Consider the following 24,548-nt stretch of genomic DNA (forward strand, 5'->3'; position numbering starts at 1 on the left):
TTGGAAAAGTCCTGATCCCCCTTCCCTTGAGGAATGGACAGCAGAGGTAACGCACATTAGCCATATGGAGGAACTTTTGACTGCCCACCCTGAAGAGGCTGTTAGATGGGCTGCTACCTGGCTTCCCTGGTCCCCCTTTCTGTTCCTCTCCAGAATTTCGGCTCCTTTGCTAAGGCCCAGGTGTTTGGATCTGCTCTGTCTTTTCTGGTGCATTTGCCGGGTGGCCATCGTTGGCCGGTCTCCGCCCTGGTTGGTGTTTGCCTGTTTTGTCCCAATCTTTGTTCTCTCTCTCTTTAGGTCTCTTTGGTCCTGTTTGTGTTTCTCTTTTCTTTAGTGCTCTCCCACTATCTGTGTTGTTTAGCCTATGCTTCATTTTCATCTCCGGTGAATTGCCGGTGGTTTCTGTGTCACCTTCCTTCCCATGTCTATCTGCCTGGGTAGATCCCGCTCCTTCTCCGCTTTATTTCTTCACCCATTACCCCTGCACTACGACCCCGGCTTCAGGGATGTTGGTTAATTGCTCATTATTCTCGAATATTTAATTGCCACATGGTTTAATTGACTTATCCTTCTGCTGTTAGTATATCTTGTTTTGGCCTGATAGGCCATTGTTCTGTTGTTCTATTGCCTTGCTAATGTCATTGTCATTTTTTCTTGCTGTTTAATAAAAGTTTTTGAATTTGAAAAAAAAAAAAAGGTTCCCACCTGAGTACAACTTTAAAGTTCCTATTAAAATCCATGGGAACTTCAGAACAGGACCCAAGCTTACTATGGCTCAGAGAGAGACATAGCACAGTGTGTCAGGCATTCAACAAGCATTCAACAGTTCCACCATGGCACCCCTCATTACTATCAAGCATTTTACCATTCCCCATGTGCTAGCTCCATACTTTCTACATCTGTACAGTACATCCTCAAATGGCATTTCATTACATCCTGTTTGCCAAGTGTCTTGTTCTTGTCAAAGATAAATTGGATTACCATGTTCTGACCCAAATATCTTTATTTTTATTATGTACATCTATAGAGCTTTGTGATGGCTTGGTTATGTTTGCTTTTTATTTCAATAATGTGAAATAAAAATTTTTATGTTTCTAATACTTTTTTTGTTTTATATTTTAAAAACAATTTTTAGCACATTCATGATGGGTCCGTGGATGCCATGACAAGAGTGTTGCAAACAGTGGGCCCCCTTTTCTTAACTATCTAGATTCTATGGTTGCTATTGACCACAGCATCTAGAGGATTGAGGGCCAACAATTAAAGGTTTTTTTTTTTTAATCAACTTCTTTTTAAAATCTTAATCCTTCCAGTACTTATCAGCTGCTGTATACTATAGAGGAAGTTGAGTTATTTTCTGTCTGACCACTGTGCTCTCTGCAGACACCTCTGTCCATGTCAAGAACTGTCCGGAGCAGGAGAGGTTTGCTATGGGAATTGGCTTCTATTCTGGACAGTTCCTGACACAGACTGAGAGTGTCTGTGTCAGGAACTGTTCAGAATAGAAGCCAATTCCCATAGCAAACCTCTCCTGCTGCGGACAGTTCTTGATATGGACAGAGGAGGTGTCAGCAGAGAGCACTGTGGTCAGATAGAAAAGAACAACTCAACTTTCTCTGTATTATACAGCCATTGTTTTGGGAGCCTTAGTCCTGTACTTCTTGGTTAAGCAGTTGTTCGGTACTACAATTCCCAGCTCTTTATCACACTCCTCCCACCCTGCCTACTCCCCTCTCACAGCAATCCCACCAGTTCCCTTTCCAGAGTTGTTGCAGAACATCTCTTCTTACAGTAGACTATCTACTATCTATTAAGTTGCAGCACCTGCTGTATTCATTGCCTTTCTGCTCCTATACAAGGCAGCATGCTGTATAGACACTTAATTCTCCCTAACTGCAGAGTATGTTGACAGCATAGGATGATGCGTCATCTCGGGAGAGAAATAAGAGCTCGGGAGCTGAAGACAACACCACATTAAAAATAAAAGAACTTCACAGATTCCTGTCATGCATTATCAAGCTGAAGCCAGTACAATTTGTGAAAACTCTATATAAGTAACAATTAAAAAAAGGGATTTGCAGCAAAGGTCTCCAGACAAAACTATATCTTCTTTTTTATTTCCATATTATGAAATCATCATAAATCCAGTGCAGTAACGTGAAGCATTTTGGCTTGTTATAAGCTTTACCATAGACAGAAGTCTATGAATGCGACCCAGTCCGAAATGCATGAGATTTTACTGCACTGGATTTATGCTGATTTTATAATATGGAAACTATTAAAAACAACAAATTTCATCTGGAGATGTGTTCTTGGAATCCCATTTTTTTAAAAATGGGTATAGGAAAGCCTGCGGGTGGCTTTCCACTTTCTGTGCATGAAAGCAGAATTGGTAGCAGGTAGGCTGGCTGCACACACCTCCTAGTGTGTGGACTTTTTATTCACTATACAGTGATCCCTCAACTTACAATGGCCTCAACATACAATAGTTTCAACATACAATGGTCTTTTCTGGACCATTGTAACTTGAAACCAGACTCAACATACAATGCTATGGAATCTGCGAAATGTGTCAATGGCTGGAAGAACCGACCAATCAGAATGGATATTTCACTGGTAAAACCCCTGTATTACTGAAGTGCATGCACTGTCTGGTGTCTGGTAGCGCCCCCTACAGTACAGGGAGGTATTACATGTTCTGTACTCTTTACCTGTGCCAGGGTTACCTGTTCCTTTGGACATCAGGTGAGGGCGGCTCCATTTTCCTTTTTTAGGACATTGTGTGTACTGTACAGGACCATGAAGAAGCTCCTGTCCTCTACATAGACCAGTGTTTCCCAAAGAGGGTGCCTCCAGCTGTTGCAAAACTACAACTACCAGCATGCCCGGACAGCCAAAGGCTGTCCTGGCATGCTGGGAGTTGTAGTTTTGCAACATCTGGAGGCACCCTGGTTGGGAAACACTGAAATAGACAGGGATTTACAGCTCCCAGCAGATCTTTATTACTTTTATATGTAAGGATTTGCTTTATCTGTATTAGTTATCTACTTATTTATCTTTAATCCTCACTTTTTCCTATTTTTGGATGACATTTTGGTGGCTTCAGAACCAATTACCAGGTTACCATAGAGGTATGGTCTCAACATACAATGGTTTCAACATACAATGGTCGGCCTGGAACCAATTAATATTGTAACTTGAGGGACCACTGTATTACCAATTGTCTTCAACACACGCTTGAACACTGCTTCATAGCTTTATGTTTTTTAAGATAAATTTTAAGTAATAGGATGATTGTAATGATATGTTCATTCTTCATATTTTACAGGTGCTGCCAAACTCTATGCCTACTGGATTGTGGTTAATTTCAGAGAAGCCTACAATCTGTTTGCAGTTAACGGGATTCTTTTCAACCATGAGAGCCCACGTAGAGGTAAGACGATGAATTGATTTCTAGGTGTTATCCAGCTTTTTTTTTTTTTTATTGGCCTCAAATCCATTAAAATAACGATCTAACAGTTACTTACCTCTATACTCACACCCTGATCCCCCTTACAGGCTCCAGGGTCAAGAGTGCGCAGCAAGGGGCCGTAGGCCAGTCTCAGTGTTGGGAGCCTTGAAAAACCAGAGTTCGGCCCGTCACTTCTGAGGCCACTGATCGGCCGCCCAATAACGAGATGTCTGCTCCTAATAGAAAGCAGGGTCATTCCCTACATTTATGTCTATGGGAGGGGGTGTGACAGCTGTGAAGCAGAAGTACACAGCCGCCACATCCTCTCTAATAGACATGAATGAAGGGGGCATTGCATGACGTGACTAACACGGAAGCCCGGGCGTTCACAACATAAATGTTCTGGCACAGAGATCGCAGGGGGTCCCAGCGGCCGGACCCCCCCCCGCGATCAGACATCTTATCCCCTATCCTTTGAATAGGGGACAAGGTGTCTAGGGGCCCCTTTAAAGGTGTTATCCAGGACTAAAAAACACAGATGATTTCTTCAGAAAAGATACCTGTCCTCAGTAAGAGTGTGGTATTGCAGCTCAGTTCCATTGATGTTAGTGGAGCCAAGTTGTAATACCTCATACAACCTGAGGACAGGTGTGGTGCTGTTTTTGGAAGAAATCATCTCTGTTTTTCTGTTCCTTTTTAACCCCTTAAGACTGGGATTCCACTTGGCAGTTGTTGTTTTTTTGGTTTTTTTTAAACTGCCACTGCAGTTTTTAAGCCAAAACCAGAAGTGGATCCAGCAGGAGGAGAAGTATATACAGTTGGCAATACAGTTGGAATCTGCCTCAAACTTAGGGTATGTTTCACATTCCGAGCGGAGATTCCAACTGCAGTAAAATTCATCAGGATTTGGACTACGCAGACCTGCACCAAAAGAAAAAACATGATAAAGGGATACTCTGGTGGAAAACCATTGTTTACATATCAACTGGTTCCAGAAAGTTAAACAGATTTATAAATTACTTCTATATAAAAATCCAGTACTTATTAGCTGCTGTATACTACAGAGGAAGTTGAGTTGTTCTTTTCTCTCTGACCACAGTGCTCTCTGCTGACACCTCTGTTCGTGTCAGGAACTGCCCAGAGTAAGAGCAAATCCCCATAGCAAACCTCTCCAGCTTCGCGACAGTTCCTGACATAGACAGAGGTGTCAGCAGAGAGCACTGTGGTCAGAACACCAGTGGAGATCCTTAGGGGGAGATTTATCAAAGGATTTAGACTGGTTTTTCTTGTCTAAATTTGTCGCACAGAAAGTCGCAGTCTCATTATGTGCGACTTTTCTGCGACTTTTGCTCTAGAGGATTTTTAGAACATGATGCATGCAAGTCTATTTTAGACTGAAATGCATTGAAAAATGCATTGGTGCTGAATTTATCAAAAGCGACTTTTCAGCGACAAGTCGCATAGGCTGAAAGTACGCCGAAATGTCAGACCATGTTGGAGCAGGTTTAAATATAGACTAAAGCATAGATCATGCAGTCTGTGCGCAGAATTTATCAAGAGCTGTGCGCCATTTGATAAATTAGGTGCACAATAGACCAGACTAACCCTCTGTAGTTTGGTCTATATTGATTCGGGACATAGACAACTTTGATAAATATCCCCCTTAGAGTTACAGACCTGCTGTTATTTATTGCTGAGTATCCACTCATATCAAGTGATACCAAAGGCTAGTTTATAATAAATGCCAAACACAAAACCAACTTAGTAATTATTGGGAAGGAGGAGCAGTTTCCATTAGACAGTACATGTATTCAAGCAAACATGAAGATAATAACTTGTTTGGAATTGGTACATAATAGTATCTATTGATGTACGGGATGGAAACACCCTACCTCCATGTGTGGACCATTCCTTGTTCCACAAATTATGTCAAGATGCTTAGCATCAGGAAGTCCTTGGTGCCAGCTTCAAGACAGTATGGGAAAACAATTGCTCCAGTGTTATAGGCAACCAGTATTTCCCCCTTTTCTGGTTCTCCAAAACAATGATTACTTGTCCTCTATCTGTGATGAACAGAAATGTTGCCTAAATCCCTTATATAATGCTGAATGCCCTCTGTTTCACAACCAACCTCTGCAGTAGACACACCCTCGTAGCTTTTCCCTATAAGATAAGAGGCTGGCTGGAGCATGCACACATTGGACAACAACAGACAAAACCATGTATACATTCCATGAACAGGCGGGAACACAGTGTGGGAAACAAAGCAAACCGCATAGGACTCTACATCAAAATGTAATCGCCCTTCAGAACGCTGTGAAATACAATCTACCAACTCACATCGTGGGCTGCATTAATTAGACGTAAATGCAAAAAAAACCTAAATCTGAAAATAGTCACTTATTATGGGAAATGGAGAGAAAGCAGAAGGGGAAAATGTCTTTGTGGCATCTTGTAACTTCATAAATCAGCTTGTGGGAGAACATTACGTCTGTGGTCCCTAAATAATAATTCTTCTATAGAAACTTGAAAAATATCACCTCTTATTTTAAACCTTTGTGGTCTCGTGCAGAAGTGTGCAGGAGACCAAGTTCAGGGATATGTGAGTTGTAGATTCCTCTGATGGATATACACTGCTCAAAAAAATAAAGGGAACACTAAGATAATACATTTTAGATCAGAATGAATGAACTAATCGTATGAAATACTTTTATCAATGGAAATCAAATTTATCAACCCATGGAGGTCTGGATATGGAGTCACACTACAACCAGTGTGGAAAACCACACTACATGCTGATCCAACTTTGATGTAATGTTCTTAAAACAAGTCAAAAGGAGGCTCAGTAGTGTGTGTGACCTCCACGTGCCCGTATGACCTCCCTACAATGCCTGGGCATGCTCCTGATGAGGTGGCGGATGGTCTCCTGAGGGATGTCCTCCCAGACCTGGACTAAAGCATCCGACAACTCTTGGACAGTCTGGGGTGCAACGTGGCGTTGGTGGATGGAGCGAGACATGATGTCCCAGATGTGCTCAATCGGATTCTGGTCTAGGGAACGGGCGGGCCAGTCCATAGCATCAGTGCCTTCCTCTTGCAGGAACTGCTGACACACTCCAGCCACATGAGGTCTAGCATTGTCTTGCATTAGGGGTAACCCTGGGCCAACCACACCAGCATATGGTCTCTCAAGGGGTCTGAGGATCTCATTTCGGTACCTAATGGCAGTCAGGCTACCTCTGGCAAGCACATGGAGGGCTGTGCTGCCCCCCCCCCGCCCCAAAGAAATGCCACCCCACACCATTACTAAGCCACCGCCAAACCGGTCATGCTGGAGGATGTTGCAGGCAGCAGGACATTCTCCACAGTGTCTCCAAACACTGTCACATGTGTTCACTGTGAACCTGCTTTCATCTGTGAAGAGCACAGGGCGCCAGTGGCGAATTTGCCAATCTTGGTGTTCCCTAGCAAATGCCAAACGTCCTGCACGGTGTTGAGCTGTAAGCACAATCCCCACCCGCGGGCATCTGACCCTCATACCACACTCATGGAGTCTGTTTCTGACCGTTTTAGTGGACGCATTCACATTTGTGGCCTGCTGGAGGTCATTTTGCAGGGCTCTGGCAGTGCTCCTCCTTGCACAAAGGTGGAGGTAGCTGTCCTGCTGCTGGGTTGTTGCCCTCCTACGGCCTCCTCCACGTCACCTGATGTACTGGCCTGTCTCCTGGTAGCGCCTTCATGCTCTGGACACTACACTCACAGACACAGCAAACCATGTGCCATCCTGGATGATCTGCACTACCTGAGCCACTTGTGTGGCTTGTAGACTCCGTCTCATGCTGCCACTAGAGTGAAAGCACCGCCAGCATTCAAAAGTGGCCAAAACATCAGCCAGGAAGCATAGGAACTGAGAAATGGTCACCACCTGCAGAACCACTCCTTTATTGGGGTGTCTTGCTAATTGTATATAATTTCCAACTGTTGTCTGTTCCATTTGCAAAACAGCATGTGAAATTGATTGTCAATCAGTGTTGCTTCCTGAGTGGACAGTGTGATGTCACAGAAGTGTCATTGACTTAAGTGATTAAGTGTTCCCTTAATTTTTTTGAGCAGTGTATCTTCTATAAACAAACTTATTCATGTAGTATAATATGTTAGCAGTAGTTTATCCACATTTATTATGTTCATGATATCCATTCTACATTGGGTTAAGTGCTTTAGGAAGGATCGAATGTGCCAGCTTGGATGGAAGTCATTTGTGTTTGGCTAATATTGATACACAGTACTGCAGCGTACATGACATTATAGGAAAAAATATAAAATGTTTCTGACATTTCTGGAAACTGCTAAATGGAAAAGAATGTACAGAGTAGAACCTAAAGTAATTGTATATATTTCCTCCTTAGTAAACAGCTGATATTGGGTGATTTCTCTTTGGCAAATTTAGCATTGAACAAATAACTATTTAGGGCCCGTGCATACTACCGATTTTATATTCGTAGAATTCGCTTGCATTAGAATCCTGTTAATCTCAGTGGGACTGAGAGAACATAGAAACTCGATGTAGAGTTTGCCCTGGGTGGAATATAAAGCCATGACCTCTGTGCTGCAATGCAGCAGTGCTAATTACGGAGCATACTGCATGCCACCCAGCTTTCCCAGTCTCCTGAAGCCCCTGCAGGGATAAGCTGCTCATTCTTTTTGAACTTCAGTGCTGCCATACCCTCTCCCTGCCTGTACACTGATGTGTTCTCTCCCCTTCACTCTTCTCTCAGCCAGCAGTACATTTTCTCTCAGTTGCCTCTACACACAAGCAGTGTGTACATAAACAATTCCAAGTGCCCCCCTTTCTTAATTTGCATTTGATATGCTTAAAGACGTGTTTCCTTTTATGACATTGATGGCATATGCATAGGATATTCCATAAATGTCTGATAGATGTGGATCCCATCTGTGGAACCTGCACCTCCCTCAAAAATGAGAACCCACAAGTTAGATATATGAGTTTTTATATTATTTTTTAAGTCGCTGCCTATTGTTTAAGAAATCTTGAAGTCTTGCCGTTTTCACTCTGGCCATTGAGCCTAATAATAGGCTGTCACTTCCTGACCTGTAAGTATCAGTTATCAGCATTATCATCACAGGCAGGATTAAATGAAAGGGGAAACCTATAGGCAGATAAGGGTGGGTTCACACTACAAATGTTCCCTCAGTGTCACATATACATTAGCAACCTGTCAAAATGAGATGCAAATATGTACAGTCATGGCCGTAAATGTTGGCACCCCTGACATTTTTCAAGAAAATGAAGTATTACTCATAGAAAAGGATTGCAGTAACACATGTTTTGCTATACGCGTTTATTCCCTTTTGTGTGTATTGAAAAAAAGCTAATTGGACATAATGTCACACCAAAGTCCAAAAATGGTCTGGACAAAATTATTGGCACCCTTAATTTAATAGTCGCTTCCTATAACCATCAATATTCTTACACCTCTCAGCCGGAATGTTGGACCACTCTTCCTTTGCAAACTGCTCCAGGTCTCTCTTATTGGAAGGGCGCCTTTTCCCAACAGCAATTTTAAGATCTCTCCACAGGTGTTCAATGGGATTTAAATCTGGACTCCTTGCTGGCCACTTCAGAACTCTCCAGCGCTTTGTTACCATCCATTTCTGGGTTATTTTTGACATATGTTTGGAGTCATTGTCCTGCTGGAAGACCCAAGATCTCAGACACAAACCCAGCTTTCTGGCACTGGGCTGTACATTATGACCCAAAATCTGTTAGTAATCCTCAGATTTCATGATGCCTTGCGAACATTCGAGGCAGAAAAACAACCCCAAAACACTATTGAACCTCCACCACATTTCCCTGTAGGTACTGTTCTTTTCTTTGTAGGCCTCACTCCGTTTTCAGTAAACAGTAGAATGATGTGCTTTACCAAAAAGCTCTATATTGGTCTCATCTGTCCACAAGACGTTTTCCCAGAAGGATTTAGGCTTACTCAAGTTCATTTTGGCAAAATGTAGTCTTGCTTTTTTATGTCTCTGTGGGGTCCTCCTGAGTCTCCTGCCATAGTGTTTCATTTCATTTAAATGTTGATGAATAGCTTGCGCTGACACTGATGCTCCCTGAGCCTGCAGGACAGCTTGAATATCTTTGGAACTTGTTTGGGGCTGCTTATCCACCATCCGAACTATCCTGCATTGACAACTTTCAACAATTTTTCTCTTCCGTCCACGCCCAGGGAGATTAGCTACAGTGCCATGGGTTGCAAACTTCTTGATAATGTTGTGCACTGTGGACAAAGGCAAATCTAGATCTCTGAAGATGGACTTGTAACCTTGAGATTGTTGATCTTTTTCCACAATTTTGGTTCTCAAGTCCTCAGACAGTTCTCTTCTCCTCTTTCTGTTGTCCATGCTTTGTGTGGCACACACACACACACAATGCAAAGACTAAGTTAACTTCTCTCCTTTTTATCTGCTTTCAGCTATGATTTTTATATTGCCCACACCTGTTACTTGCCCAAGGTGAGTTTGAAGGAGCATCACATGCTTGAAACAATCTTATTTATCCGCAATTTTGAAAAGGTGCCAACAATTTTGTCCAGCCCATTTCTGGAGTTTGGTGTGACATTGTGTTCACTTTGCTTTTCTCCTCCCTTTTTTAACTTAGTTCCAATACACACAAAGGGAATAAACATGTGAATAGCAAAATTTGTGTTACTGCAATCCTTTTCTGGGAAAAATACTTAATTTTCTTGAAAAATGTCAGGGGTGCTAACATTTACAGCCATGCCTGTATGTGCAAAGGCCCGATAGACTTCAGTGGCCTGAATGTAGTCAACTTATAACTAAACTTTAAAATGTATATGTATTCGTTTTTGGAATCTAAAGCATAGCAAATCACGCTTTAGTCTCCCTGTCCAAACGCATGTATGTTTGAAATGTAATCGCTAGCCAAAAAAATCTATTGCCCCCAAATATGTCAGCATCCCATTTTAACAGGCTGCTGACATATTTACCACTGAGGGCACATTAGTGGCATGAACCCGCTCATACACAGGATCTAATGTTCATAACAGGTGTTGGTCACAGCTATCATACTTTTGCCTCCTTATGCAATTATTATTTTTTTTAAACTGTAATGTTTATTAAAGGGTTTTTTCAAGTACACAAATCCAAAAAACAAGAAAAACAAGGAAATGGCAACAGAGGGGCCGTAGCCCAATACATTCTGAGAAATGCAGTAGAAATACAGGGGGCTAGCCCAAGAACACATAGCATGAACAAGTTATAAGCAGGCAGTAAGGCCAAGGCAGGATAATAAAGGCATTAAGAATCATGGAAGGCCTCCGTTACCAATATGTAGCGTACCTGGGACTACCGCAGTAATCCGTGGAGTGCCTAAGTCTGCGTGTTACCACGCGACAACAATTCCAGACACAAGGCTGGAAGAACCACATACAAAAAAAAAGGGGGGGAAGGGGAAACAAACAGTAGACACACAAAGACATACACACAACACACAACAACCACATAAGGCATGGTAGAAAGGGAGAGAAGAAAAAGAGAAAGAAAAGAGGAAATCAGGGTGGTTGCCTGTCAATGAAACGATCCCAGGGTTCACAGACCGAGAGAAATAATGGAACAGAGTTATTGAGAGAGGCCGTCAAGAATTCTAGAGAGCGGATCTCTCTAATATGAGCCAACAGGACCAAATCAGGGGGGGAGATTTTTTTCCAATACTTGGCTATAAGGGTCTTGGCAGCTAAGATAATATGTTGAAAGAGTTTGAAGGGTTTCTTAGATAAAGAAGGGTCAGAGAGGTGGAGGAGATAAATAAGGGGGTCTAAGGGGACCAGGACACCCAAAACCTCACGCAGCAACCTCTGGACCTTAGTCCAATATTCCATTAAAAGGGGGCAAGATCAGAATATATGGAATAGTGGACCCAGTCCCACCCCACAATGCCAGCACTGGGGGGGTATATCAGTGTTCAGCCTATTCAATAACTCAGGAGTGTGATACCAGCCCATAATCAATGTATACTAAGACTCTTTATAGGCTATACAGATTGAAGCCCTCTCCCAGATAGCCCGCCACTGAAGGGTGATAGTAGGGTTTAGGGCAGTCTCCCAACGTGCCATATAACGGTGAGAGGGAGGGGTCCCCTCAGGGGGATGGAGAAGTAAGGAGTAGATATCAGAGAGAAGTCCCCTCGCCTGAGGTCCACCCCGGCATAGTCGCTCAAATCCAGTAGGTAGAGAAACCACTGTAGACCCAGTTGAGGACAACATGTAATGCTGCAACTGCAGGTAGTGGAGACGCTCAGAGGGGGGGTGATCCCAGCGAGACACCAGCTGGTCAAAGGGCAGGAGAGAGGGTCTACTACATCCGCCCAACAGAAAAGGCCCCTAGAACCCCATTCCCTCACCATAGCAGAAGACAGACCAGAAGGAAAGTTAGGGTGATAGAGGAAAGAACACAGAGAGGAAGAGGGGAAAGACAGCTTAAATTTCACAGAACAATAACCCCAAACATATTTAGAAAAAGTCATGGGACCCAGCAGAGGGGAGAGAGAGACAGTAGATGTCAGAGGAGAGTGTTAGGGTGTATGGGGGCCAACCAAAGTTTTTCCAGTTCCATCCAGCGGCTGTATGCATGGTAAGAACACCACGACGCAAGATGGCGCAGATGGGCATCCCAATAGTATTTAATGACATCTGAGACCGCTAAACCTCCCCACGCCCTGCTAGCCATCATAAGTCATGGGTAGGCGATGTCTCTTCCTGCCCCAAATAAAATGAAAAATGGCTGATTGAAGGGAACGCAGGGCAGACAACGGCACTCGGATCGGCAACGTTTCAAAAAAAATAGAGGAGTTTTGGGAGAATCATCATTTTGACTGCCGCAATAAGCTCAAAAAAGTATATGTTTTGTTTATCCCACTTCTCCAGGAGGGCACGAAGATCCCGAAAAAGCGGAAGGTAGTTAGTGGAATATAAAGAAGAGTAGCACAAAGTGATGTGAACCCCCAAGTATTTTATAGCTGAGGGGGACCATTTAAAAGAAAAGTTGGAGTGCAAGAGAGTGGAGGTAGAAACGGGAAGATTGAGGGGAAGGTCCTCTGACTTAAAGATGTTAACCTTATAACCGGAGACCATACCATATTCATGCAAGACTCTATACAGGTTAGGGAGAGAAAGCAAGGGTTGGGAGAGTGTGAACAGAACATCATCAGCGAATAAGCCAATCTTAAACTCTGTCATGCAAAGAGATGCCAGCAATGTCCAGGTCCCCCCTAATCATGGCAGCCAAAGGTTCTATGCAGAGGGAAAAGCGGACATCCCTGACGGGTGCCATTGGACAAGGGGAAAGTCGTAGAGGGAGCATGAGGAAGTTTGAAAGAAGCAGTGGGAGAGGAGTAGAGTCCCCCCAGTGCAGTCAAAAAATTACCCGTGATACCAAATTTCTGGAGGGTAGCAAATAGAAATGGCCACCCCAATCTATCAAACTCCTTTTCGGCATCAAGGCTAAGGAGCAGTGCCTCCTCGGATCTCCGATTGACCAAGTCCACCAGATCTACTACCCTCCTGGTGTTGTTGCCACCCTGGCGGCAGTGGATAAACCCATCCTGATCCTTATGGATAAGGGAGGGGAGAAAGGCACAGAGTCTAACCGCCAACACCTTAGAAAACAGTTTTAAATCCGAATTAAGAAGGGCAATAGGTCGGTAACTAGAGCAATCATGTGGATCCTTACTGGGTTTAGGTATCAAGGTAATCAAAGAGTGTAAGAAGGACTGCGGGATGGCCTCCCCACCCATAAAAGAGTTGAAAAGGGGGACAAGCTTAGGTACAAGGACAGAGGAAAAAGTCTTATAGTACAGGTACGTAAAGCCATCCGGGCCAGGGGAACGAAAAGCAGGTAGGGATTTGAGAACCTCCGAAAGTTCTTCCCCTGGGATAGGTGCATTGAGAACCTCCCGATCAGCCCCCGACAGAGTGGGCAGGCTGCATCTGGAGAGATAAGAGTCAAGAGTCAAGCTTCTCGTTCCACCAGATCGGACAGGAGTTGAGAAGGAAACATAGAATGTGTCGGCAGATAAGAACCATTTGGCCCATCTAGTCTGCCCAATAATCTGAATACTATGAATAGTCCCTGGCCCTATCTTCTATGAAGGATTGCCTTATGCTTATCCCATGCATGTTTAAACTCCTTCACTGTATTTGCAGCGACCACTTCTGCAGGAAGGCTATTCCATGCATCCACTACTCTCTCAGTAAAGTAATACTTCCTGATATTACTTTTAAACCTTTGCCCCTCTAATTTAAAACTATGTTCTCTTGTGGTAGTTTTTCTTCTTTTAAATATGCTCTCCTCCTTTACCATGTTGATTCCCTTTATGTATTTAAAAGTCTCTATCATATCCTCTCTGTCTCTTCTTTCTTCCAAGCTATACATGTGGTACATGTGGAAGCGAGTAAAGTTTGGTATAATAGTCAACAAAGAGGCAGGAGATATGAGTAGGATGGTAATGAAGAGTACCAGAAGAGTCTTTCAAAGCAGAAAGAGAATGAGCAACCGTACGGTCGCATAAGCGCCTGGCTAACATAGTATGGGCTTTATTGCCCTTCTCATAAAAACTTGTTTAGCGAACAATAATTGTCGCTCCTCTTTGTGCAAAGCCCAACTGCGCCCGAGCGGCCACCAAGCACCGTAGCAAGGGAAGAGAAGAGGTAGAGCGTAAGAGAGCTTCAAGGCACGAAATCTTCCCGCAGAGTTCCCAGGAGCGAACCAGAGCATAATGCTTAAGCCTAGAACCCAAAGCTATAGAGTGACCACGGACAACAGACTTATGGGCCTCCCAGAGGATCACCTGAGGAGAGACCGAGCCCTCCTCCCTATGCAATTATGTATGCACAGGACAAAGAGCATGCCTAGGACATTCTTCCATTGAAGTCAATGAGAGTCAGCTCCAGACTATTGTTTACTATGAGACATGTGGCTGTTGTAGAGCATCTCTCTAAATGCTGTTAAATATGTCTGTTGTCAATGCTCTAAAAACTTTTTACATCTTGTAGTACTACTGATAAGATAACTTTTTTAAATATACATTTATTAACAAAAATTTTAATTTTACTAAAAAAATAAAAAATGAAAATAGCCGCCACTAGGGGGTCATCTGTCTTTATGCAGACAAATTGCTCTGTATTTTGCAGCATACTGGATACCAGCCGTAAAGTGTGTTGGTATCCCGTATAGGAGATCACCATTGCACCACTACAGCCTTCAGCTGTTCCTATACTTCAACTCCCATGATGGGAGTTGCAGTTTTGCAACAGCTGGGGGTACAATCTTTGTACATCTCTGTTTTAGAGCTGTGTATTCTCTAGCTGTCTGCCTCCAGCCATTGCAAAACTACAGACAAAGGATGTGTGGGTATGCTGGGAGTTGTAGTTTTGCAACAGCTAAAGGTAACACTGCTCTAACACAGTGCTTTATAAACACTGCAGCTCCAGCTGTTGCCATGCAAAACTACAACTCCCAACATGCTTGAACAGCCAAAGCTTTCTCTGACTCCTGAATGACAAAGAAGCTGATCAGACATTCAGGAGTGACAGCTATGTTGATTAGCATCCAGCTTTACTAGGAACAGATAGAAAATGTATGCATAAAAACTACTTTGCAGTGATTTGCAGACTGCCAGGCTAGACTCAGAGCAGATGAGCCATCCACAGTGAGGGAGAGAGATGGAAAAAAAACCTCCACAAGGCAAGAACAAAAAGCAAGTGAGCAACATAAAAATGCTATTTGTTAGGGATATAGGTTGTAGACACATAAAAATATGTACATGATCAGGAATTGAGTAAATCACTTTTAATTTTTTTGCATATGACAGGTACGCTTTAACCCCTTAGCGCATATGGACGTTTATGAACGTCCTTATGCGCATCCCCATATATAATGCGCGCTCACGAGGTGAGCGCGCGTCATACCCGGTGGGTCACGGTTGCTATAAGCAACCGGGACTCATGCTAATGCCGGACATCGCCGATCGGCGTGAACTCTTTAGACGCGCCGATCAAAGTTGATCGCCGCGTGTGAAAGCATCCCGGCTGCTCAGTCGGGCTGATTGGGACCATCGCGATAAAATTGCGATGTCCCGATCAGCTACGATGCAGCAGGAGGTCCCCTCACCTGTCTTCTGCGCGTCCGATCGTCGATTGATTGCTCCAAGCCTGAAATCCAGGCTTGAGCAATCAACCGCCGATAACACTGATCCCTGCCATTGAATGCAATGGCAGTGATCAGTGTATTGAATCAATGTACTGCATGTTATAGCCCCCTATGGGAGCTATAACATTGCCAAAAAAAAGTTAATAAAGATTATTTAACCCTTTCCCTAATACAAGTTTGAATCACCCCCCTTTTCCCATAAAAAAAAAAGGTGTAAATAAAAATAAACATATGTGGTATGGCCGAGTGCGTAAATGTCCGAACTATAAAAATATATAGTTAATTAAACCACATGGTCAATGGCGTAAGTGCAAAAAAATTCCAAAGTCCAAATAGCATATTTTAAAAAGCGATCAAAAAGTCCGATCAAAACAAAAATGGTACCACTGAAAACTTTCGATCACGGTGCAAAAAATGAGCCCTCATACCACCCAGTATGTGGAAAAATAAAAAAGTTATAGGGGTCAGAAGATGACCATTTTTAAAATATACATTTTCCTGCATGTAGTTATGATTTTTTTCCAGAAGTACGACAAAATCAAACCTATATGAGTAGGGTATTATTTTAACCGTAAGGACCTACAGAATAAAGATAAGGTGTCAGTTTTACCGAAAAATGTACTGTGTAGAAACGGAAGCCCCCAAAAGTTTTAAAATGTCGTTTTTTCTTCCATTTTGTCGCACAATCATTTTTTTTTCCGTTTTGCTGTAGACTTTTGGGTAAAATGACTGTCATTACAAAGTAGTACAAAAAATAAGCCATCATATGGATTTTGAGGTGCAAAATTGAAAGGGTTTTTAAAAGGTAAGGAAGAAAAAACGAAAGTGCAAAAACAGAAAAACGCTCCGTCCTTAAGGGGTTAAGGTTCATAGTGACATATACAGTAAAATCTCCCTTAGTGGACACCTCCCAATAGGGGACACCTCCCAATAGCGGACACCTCCCAATAGCGGACAGTTTTCAATTCCCTGGCAGAGTCCCATAAGACTTAATGTATTTGCACCCTCCGAATAGGGGACACGCCAAATAGCGGATGCAGACACACACAAAAGGGGACAAAACACTCCCATTAGGGGAAAAACACTCTCAATAGGTGACAACCAGGCTTATATGCTGGCCCTACCTTGTACACAGGGCCACCGTCAGGAGGTAGAGCCAATACCCCAGTAGCCACCTCTGCACCCTCCTGCAGAAGCCCCAGCACAGAAGCAGTGGTCTCCTGCTTTTGTATGTCCGCCGGCCACATCATTCACCCCCCCCCCTGCTTCCCTGATCCCCCCCCCCCCGTGTCACTTTATTACCCCGTGTTCTATATAATTTCCTCTTGATCCCCCCCCCCCCCCGTGCTATTTAATTCCCCTTTATTACCCTCTGTGCAAATTTATCTGCCCATCTTTACCACCATCCGTGCCATTTCATTCCCCCTTTATTCCCATGCTACCTTATAAAGAGGGGGTAATGAATTTACACAGAGGGTAATAAAGGGGGAATTAAATGGCACAGGGGGATCAAGAGGAAATGATGTGGCACAGGGGTAAGGGGTGGATCATTTGGCACAAGGAACTGGGGAGTAAGGTGGTGCAGGGTATAAAGGGGGATGAAATGGCATGGGGGGGGGTCAAGAAGAAATGATGTGGCACAAGGTATAAGTGGGGATGAAATGGTACAGGGGGGTGATAAGTGGGGATTAAATGGCACTGGGGGATTCTACTGTAATATTCCTTTTCATCATGTTTTATAGGTAATTACACTCTGGAGTGAGTACAGTACAGTATTCCATCATTTAGAAAGATTTTTGAGCTTTTTTCCCCAATAAGGGACATCTCTCTCTCTAAATGTATTTATCCATACTTGTTTTATTAAAAACTCTAAAACTTACAATACCCTTGAAAGTTGTTTGAAGGCCAGGCATATTATTTTCAGCTATTTATAAACTATATAAAATGCTTTACATTCACTTGATTTTTAATAATAAATTTTATGTTTTTACTATACTATGGCCAAAAGAGACGGACTGTGTCTATATCACATTTCCAGATTCCCAGGCTCCATGTTCATTACATGTGCAGAAATATTCCCAGGGTAAGGTGCTGATGACATCATTGTAAAGATTTCTTTTTGGCTGGCTGACCTCTCCCATGCCATGCTTATTAACAGACATGGAGATTTTTATAAAAAAAAAAAAAAAAAGCCTGTAAAAGTTATTCTGTATCTTTCCTTAAGATCAAGATTTCTACTGTAATTTCTCCTAGGTGGAGAGCATGTTATGCCATATTGTTCTAGAAGAACACGAGTTTCTGTTCTGTGAGGTCCTCGTATTACTGGATTACTACTCTGCATGTTCTGTCATTTGTTTTTATCAGATGTTTGCAAGCACTGTCTAATAGGAAGCAGATCCCGTGATTTATTATTCTTACTCTACAGAAGCATGTGTGGTATCCCGGCTGCAACATAGGATAGTAATGTTTACAAAGTAAAATCATCTGTTTTGTCATACAAACAAGATTGGAATTTCCTTAAAGACCTGTCAGCAATTCCTAGACCATATTTAATGTGTTTTGTGAAGGGAGTACTCATCCTTTGAAAGAGCACCTATTCCTCTCACCTGGGCAGACGACTCCTGAATTAAGCTTACGAGTAATTGACCCGAGAGCAGTGACCTGCCTTGGCATGTAGCTCCTGTGGATGCGTCACAGGAATAAGGGAGCAGTGAGGACGAGAAACAGCAGGGCCCGGAATGGCTAATGCAGAGGATCAGGGCAGGTGAGCATGATTTGTAAATTTAAAAGCACCCCCACTGATTCATAAACATTTTTTTGTCCTGGAATACTCCTTTAAAGATGTGCATGTTTTTTTCCCAGTTTCGCACTGCTGTTTAGTGTTAAAATCATAGCTCCAATGGGGTTACAAATGGGTTCCCATATCAAATTGTCATACCACTTTCCTTTACAAGTTTGTAGAAAATTAAACATTTGCATTTTGGCAGAAGACACAGCCGAGGGGCTATTCCTTGAATGGATTGGAAAACTAAAATTTGCTCCTTAGCTGGTAGTGGTGTGAAAATCATAAACATACTATACTCACATCTCCCAGTCCCCCACAACTGATAGATCAATGCCTCCGGGGTCCCTGTGACCTCCCGATTCCACAGGAACTGGACCACCTTTCAATATCCACAGCGGTGCCCTGCCTCAATCATTGATTTGCTGATTGGATTTTGCCAGTTTCTGTTTGGTCGGGATGTCACAGGAACCTGGAAAAAGTGAAGACCAGTAGAGGATTGGGAGCATCAGAGCGACAATGGCTGGGGTTTGGGAGAGTTCAATATAGCTTGTTTTTTTATTTTTATAAGTCTGGAACTCCACTGAGGTTTTTTTTGCAAAAACGCCATTAAAAACGCCAATTCTCCCGCACTGCGTTTTTTCAGTGAAAAAACGCCAAGGCCAGATGTTAGCTGCAAGTCAATAGTAAATTACAAAATGCCAGATTCACTTGGCGTTTTACAGTTTGGCGTTTTTCAGCCATTTCGGGCTCAGAGGCTGGATTTTCAAATCGCCCGACAAAACCTAGTTTGGCATTTTTTGCCCTGAAATCGGGCGTTTTCCTCCCATAGAAGTCTATGGGAGAGCAAAAACGCCAAGAAAAACGCCATGTTGGTTTAAAATTTTGCGCTTTGCAGGCAGTTTTTATTCTTTTTTGGACTTTAGCAATCCCAAAAAATTATGGAGATACCTTTTTTATTAAAATTTCGTAGGGTACCATAAAAAAAATTATAAAAAAGATACAGTAGTGATGGAAAAAATAGTATCTAACGAAATTTATCTTTTTTATTATGAACTGTTTATTAATTTTTAAACAGGGATCTATTTATGTTAGCGGGTAAAGCACTAAAAATGTAGTCAACAATAATAAAAATGTAGTGTGTGTGTTTTTCACTTTTTTACATTTTTTAGGTAGTACACACTGTTCCATGATGGGAGTAGTAGTACCTGTTCTAATTGACAGATCGCCCGTTGCGATCCTCTTGTATAATGTATAGATGCGGAGGCCGCTCTTCTATGGTCCCTGCACTGCCATATATATATATATATATATATATATATATATATATATATTCATATTTCCCGCAGAGAGCTGTGATTGACCAGATGCTTCCAGCCAATCACAGCTCTCTGTGAGAAATCGGAATGTGTATATATACGGCGTGCAGGGGACCATAGGAGAGCGCCGGCCGCATCCATACATTATACCGGAGGATCACAGTGGGTGTCAGGAGTTATACCCGCTGTGATATTTCCTACTACTACTCCCAACATGGAGCACACTCTGCTCCATGCTCGGAGCTGTAGAACCTGCATTAATAGACAGATCGCAGTGATTGTCAGAAGTTACACTCGCTGTGATCTGTCTATTAATGCAGGTACTACAGCTCCCAGCATGGAGCAGAGTGTGCTCCATGTTGGGAGTAGGAATACCTGCAGTAAGTGACAGATCACAGGGGGTATCACTACAGACACCCGCTGTGATCGTCCTGTCTATAGCAGAGATGCAAAGCGGCTGTATACAGTGCTCGCATCCCTGCTCTGCACTATACTCCGGCCGGGCACTCATTCATTCATTTTTTCCTCAGAACTGTAATTGACTGCAACCATCCGGCCGATCACAGCTCTGGGCGGAAAATATGAATAGAACATCACTCAGAGTACAGAGCAGAGGTGCAAGTGCTGTATAGAGCCGCTCCGCTTCTCTGCTATATAATGGACGATCGCATCGGGTGTCAGACTGACACGCGGGGCGATATGTCTATAGTACAGTTACTACTACTCCCAGCATGGAACACACTGTTCCATGCTGGGAGTAGTAGTACTACATAAAAAATGTGGAAAAAAAAGTTAAACACACACACACACTTTACAAAAAAATGTATTAAAATGTTGTTATAAAAAATAAACATTTAGTAAAATACATGTTTACATCGCTACTGCATCCTTTTTTATTTTAGATTTTTGGTACCCAACTATTTCGTTAAAAAAAAACGCCAAAGGGGCTAAAAATGGCAAATTCCACACAAAGGTAAAAACGCCAGAAAAAAACGCCAAAACGCAGGGAAAAACTGTGGCAGTTTTTCTGGTGTTTTTATGCGTAAAAATCACAGGGCAAAAATCTCAGTGGAGTCCTAGCCTTAATATGTGCTTATAATTCAAAGAGAGTCGTAGTGGTGCTCTCGCTGTGAGGTTCCCTTTCCTCACTGTTCAGACCTCTTGCAGCAAATGATGCGAGTTCTTGCAAACAATTTTATTTTACTTCTTATAAATAAGTTTTACAAACAACACCACTTTCATCATGTGTTCATTTGGGCTCTCAGCAATTCACTTGCGTTAAGTCTTATATTCTTTCCTTGTCCTTGGTGCTTTTTCTTCTTGTACCCGAAGACTCTGTTCCAACCATGGTGCAAATTATTAGTTTTCTCCATATAACCCCTTTAGTACTTTTACGGCTGCAGCCCACTTGCAGACTTCAGGTTGCTTTAAATGGCATTAATGTTCCCTTTTACAGCTATGGAACCTCAAGGAAGTTAAATTTTCAGTATTTTTTTTTCTGCAGAGAGCAGTTCAAACAAGCTATTTTAAGTAGTCCTTAAAACTGGTAATTCACAACAATGACATCTACAATTGTTAGAAAACTTTTGTACATTAGGCATTGTTAGGAAACTTCTTAGAGGGGTACTCCACTGGCCAGCATCCAGAAGTAAATGTTGCGAATGCTGTTTTCGCGCTGCATGGGTCTGCCACACCGCTCGTGACATCACGGCCATGCCCCCTAAATGTAAGTCTATGGCAGGGGGCGTGACGGCCGTCATGCCTTCTCCCATTGACTTGCATTGAGGGGGCGTGGCCGTGACGTCACAAGGGGCATGGTCGACCCCCCAGCGTGAAAACAGCGTTCGCAACATTTACTTCCGAACGCTGGCCAGTGGAGTACCCCTTTAAGTTGCAGAAAATGTACATGAGACTCACTCCTACTAGCCAAGACCACATGGACGCCAAGTATTGGAGGGCTCCTTCTAATGGGGATGAAGGTTGTGCAGAGGGCTAGCTCTTACAGCTTTGAAATAAATGCTTGATATTGTTCTGTTCCTCTTGTCCCATAAGCCAGTGACCATCATAATGGTTCACTTTTAGTTTGTGAACGCTAATAGTGTAAGTGTTGGACGATTAACGGTCTAAATGGTTGGTCCTGTCACTTTTATTCTGTGCATGAACAGATTATAAATAGAGAAGATTAAAGTAATGGAGCTTGTATATCTCTACATTTAAGTAATGCCAGACAAGACATAGTGCGCAGTCATTTATTCACAGTGTATAGAAATCAGTGAAGTTAAGTGAGAACAAATGAAAAAGCCGACTGCAAGAAGACTGTTTGTATATGCACATTCCATTATTTTGACACAGCGATAAGCGACTGGAACATGAAGGTTCTGATATACAGTACATATGGCGTCAGACTCTGGCATCGCTGTTAACTCTGACAGAAGCCAATTTTTTTGCTTGCTGGGAGAATTGTTTCACCCTACCCCTACCAGCTTTCTGCATTGCAAAGTAGAGGAATTTAGACATATCAAATCACTTGTAAATAGAAAGCGGCTTGATAGAGTTCTAAATCAAGTCATGTATATTTATAAAGACCGGTGTTTTATATGCACTATAAAACTTTGCTTATCTTAAATTATAACTGTATTATGAGCATGTCTGGCTGGATCTTTTGTCTGACTGATGTGTTGTGCAGAAATTATTTTTCATGATAACTATTGTTTTATAGACCATAAAAATAATTGTATTAATGATGGTAACTTTTAATCTAAGCAGCATGCTACTATCTCAAAGTGTATATTTATCTTATAACACAACAACATTTTCATGTGGGTTTAAGAATTGGAATATCTGGGTTTTGTTTCACTCTGAAATCAGCAACAATTCCATCCCAAACTGCATCCCATTGTTTCCACTAGTAATCTGTATCACCAACCATACAACACAGATTTTACAATGTGGAAACCATGCTGGATAGTCAGGGCAATGGGGCTAAATCTACCAAGTCAGAAATCTGAGGTTATGCCCTGAAGTAGATACCAACTAAAAATATAATTCAGATATTGGTGGGTATGACCACAGATTCTTTATCTAAATATGCAATTACATTTTTCAAGTAAACAAAAACTGTTCTGGGAAGAAGGCCCTAACATTATGATGTGGTAGCAGGTACCGTGGTATAGCTGACATTAAAGTGGGTTTTAGTACGTACCTGACAGACAGTAATGGACATGCTTAGGAAGGATCTGTGCTTGTCTTGAGGCTAAATGGCTGTGTTGAGAGATTATTATAACGCTGAATCTTATTTTGAATTGGCTATTTCCTGTTGAAGTTCGTTCCCTCAAACTACAAGTCCTGTGATTCCTTGTTTGTAAGTGTGAGGTCACTTTTCTTCCTCCCAAACATTAGCCACCCCACCTATTGAAACACACCTGTGATCTCTTTTATGCACTAGACCAGTGTTTTCTGACAAGGGTGCCTCGAGCTGTTGCACAACTACAATTCTTGCAGAATGATTTTCCTCCCACCCAGCTGTCGCTCCACCCATTGAAGCAAAGACAGGCTCCCTCTGAACATCTGACTAGTGATATAATGTCTCGGGCCTCAATGCAACCTGGTAAAATGTCATTTTGTATGCTGTTAAAAATAAATATTGGGGTAAATATCACAGAAAAGTTGTGAGACCACCATGAAATACAGGTACAGACACTATGTTATGAACAAAACTAACTTTACAGCCCCTGTAGCATAGTCAAATAAAATAAAAATCCCAAAATACCCCTTTAAACTTCCAAAACACTTCTACACAAGTTATTAATTGAGACAAAAATTGGCATTTCCTTTTTGTTTTCTCTTTTTTTTTTTTTTTTTTTTTTTACATATTTATCTAAAACAGCCCCTGGTAGGTTGTTGATCCTTTAGGGTAAGGGCTGGTGCTTATATGTGTGTGTGGGCCTCTGAATGGTGGCTTGCTCCAAGGGAAGGGACTGTACTTTAAGTAGGATGAGCTACTAAAATGCCACTTAGGGCATGTTAAACGATAGGACACATTGCAGGTGATTCCCTCATAAAATGGTCAAGGACCTGAAGGGAACTAAATGCATTGGTTGTTTTTGGTTCTGTGATTTACCTGCTGTGATACTGCCCCCAAAAATTGACTTTACGCTTACCTTTGGATGTTGCTGATTGTTGTAGATTGTGACTCTGCATGCAGCATAGGAATTATATGGATCCTTTTAAAGGGTGCTCTTTATATTAACTCCCCCTAGTTATATCTTTGAAGACTTTTGGCTGAATATATTCACTGTGATTCATAACAAAACAACATCCAGGCAACAACATTACATAGTGTGGTTTTATGACAATTACTGGCAGGTCTAGTTATGTGAATTTCCTTCTTTGAAAACTATGCAATTGTCTTTTTTTTATGTTCTAGACCTGAAGTTTTGGATAGGTGCCATGTAGATTGTCTCCGTTTACATGGCAGAAAATACATGTAAGTGATTGGCATCTTGGCAGTGTTCCATGAGTTTCACTATTTATTTGATAGATGCAGTTGTTAAATAATATGCCCTGAAAATAAAATTATGAGGGTGTCATAAAACAGGGTAGTTAATGCGGCCGTAAAAAACTTTTGTGAGGTGCTGTAAATAGTGAACACCCTGAGCTCTGTGTTTATATTACTGGAGCAGTATGAACCCGCAAAGGGAAATGGTAGAAGTGAGCTCCTGGTTATTTAGGAGCAGAGGATGAATACTTG

At 42.3% G+C, this 24,548-nt stretch overlaps 1 protein-coding gene across 3 annotated transcripts in view; it reads left to right on the top strand.

The window, feature by feature from the left end:
- Window positions 1–24,548, top strand: part of GMDS (GDP-mannose 4,6-dehydratase) — a 716,505-nt gene that overhangs the window by 296,646 nt on the left and 395,311 nt on the right. For all 3 annotated transcript variants that reach the window (XM_056521038.1, XM_056521041.1, XM_056521039.1), the window contains one exon: window positions 3,329–3,433. In XM_056521038.1, the coding sequence (XP_056377013.1) occupies window positions 3,329–3,433 (105 nt within the window). The remainder of the gene's footprint in view (window positions 1–3,328; window positions 3,434–24,548) is intronic.

This window comes from Hyla sarda, chromosome 5 (assembly GCF_029499605.1).
Source record: "Hyla sarda isolate aHylSar1 chromosome 5, aHylSar1.hap1, whole genome shotgun sequence".
Lineage (NCBI taxonomy): Eukaryota > Metazoa > Chordata > Amphibia > Anura > Hylidae > Hyla > Hyla sarda.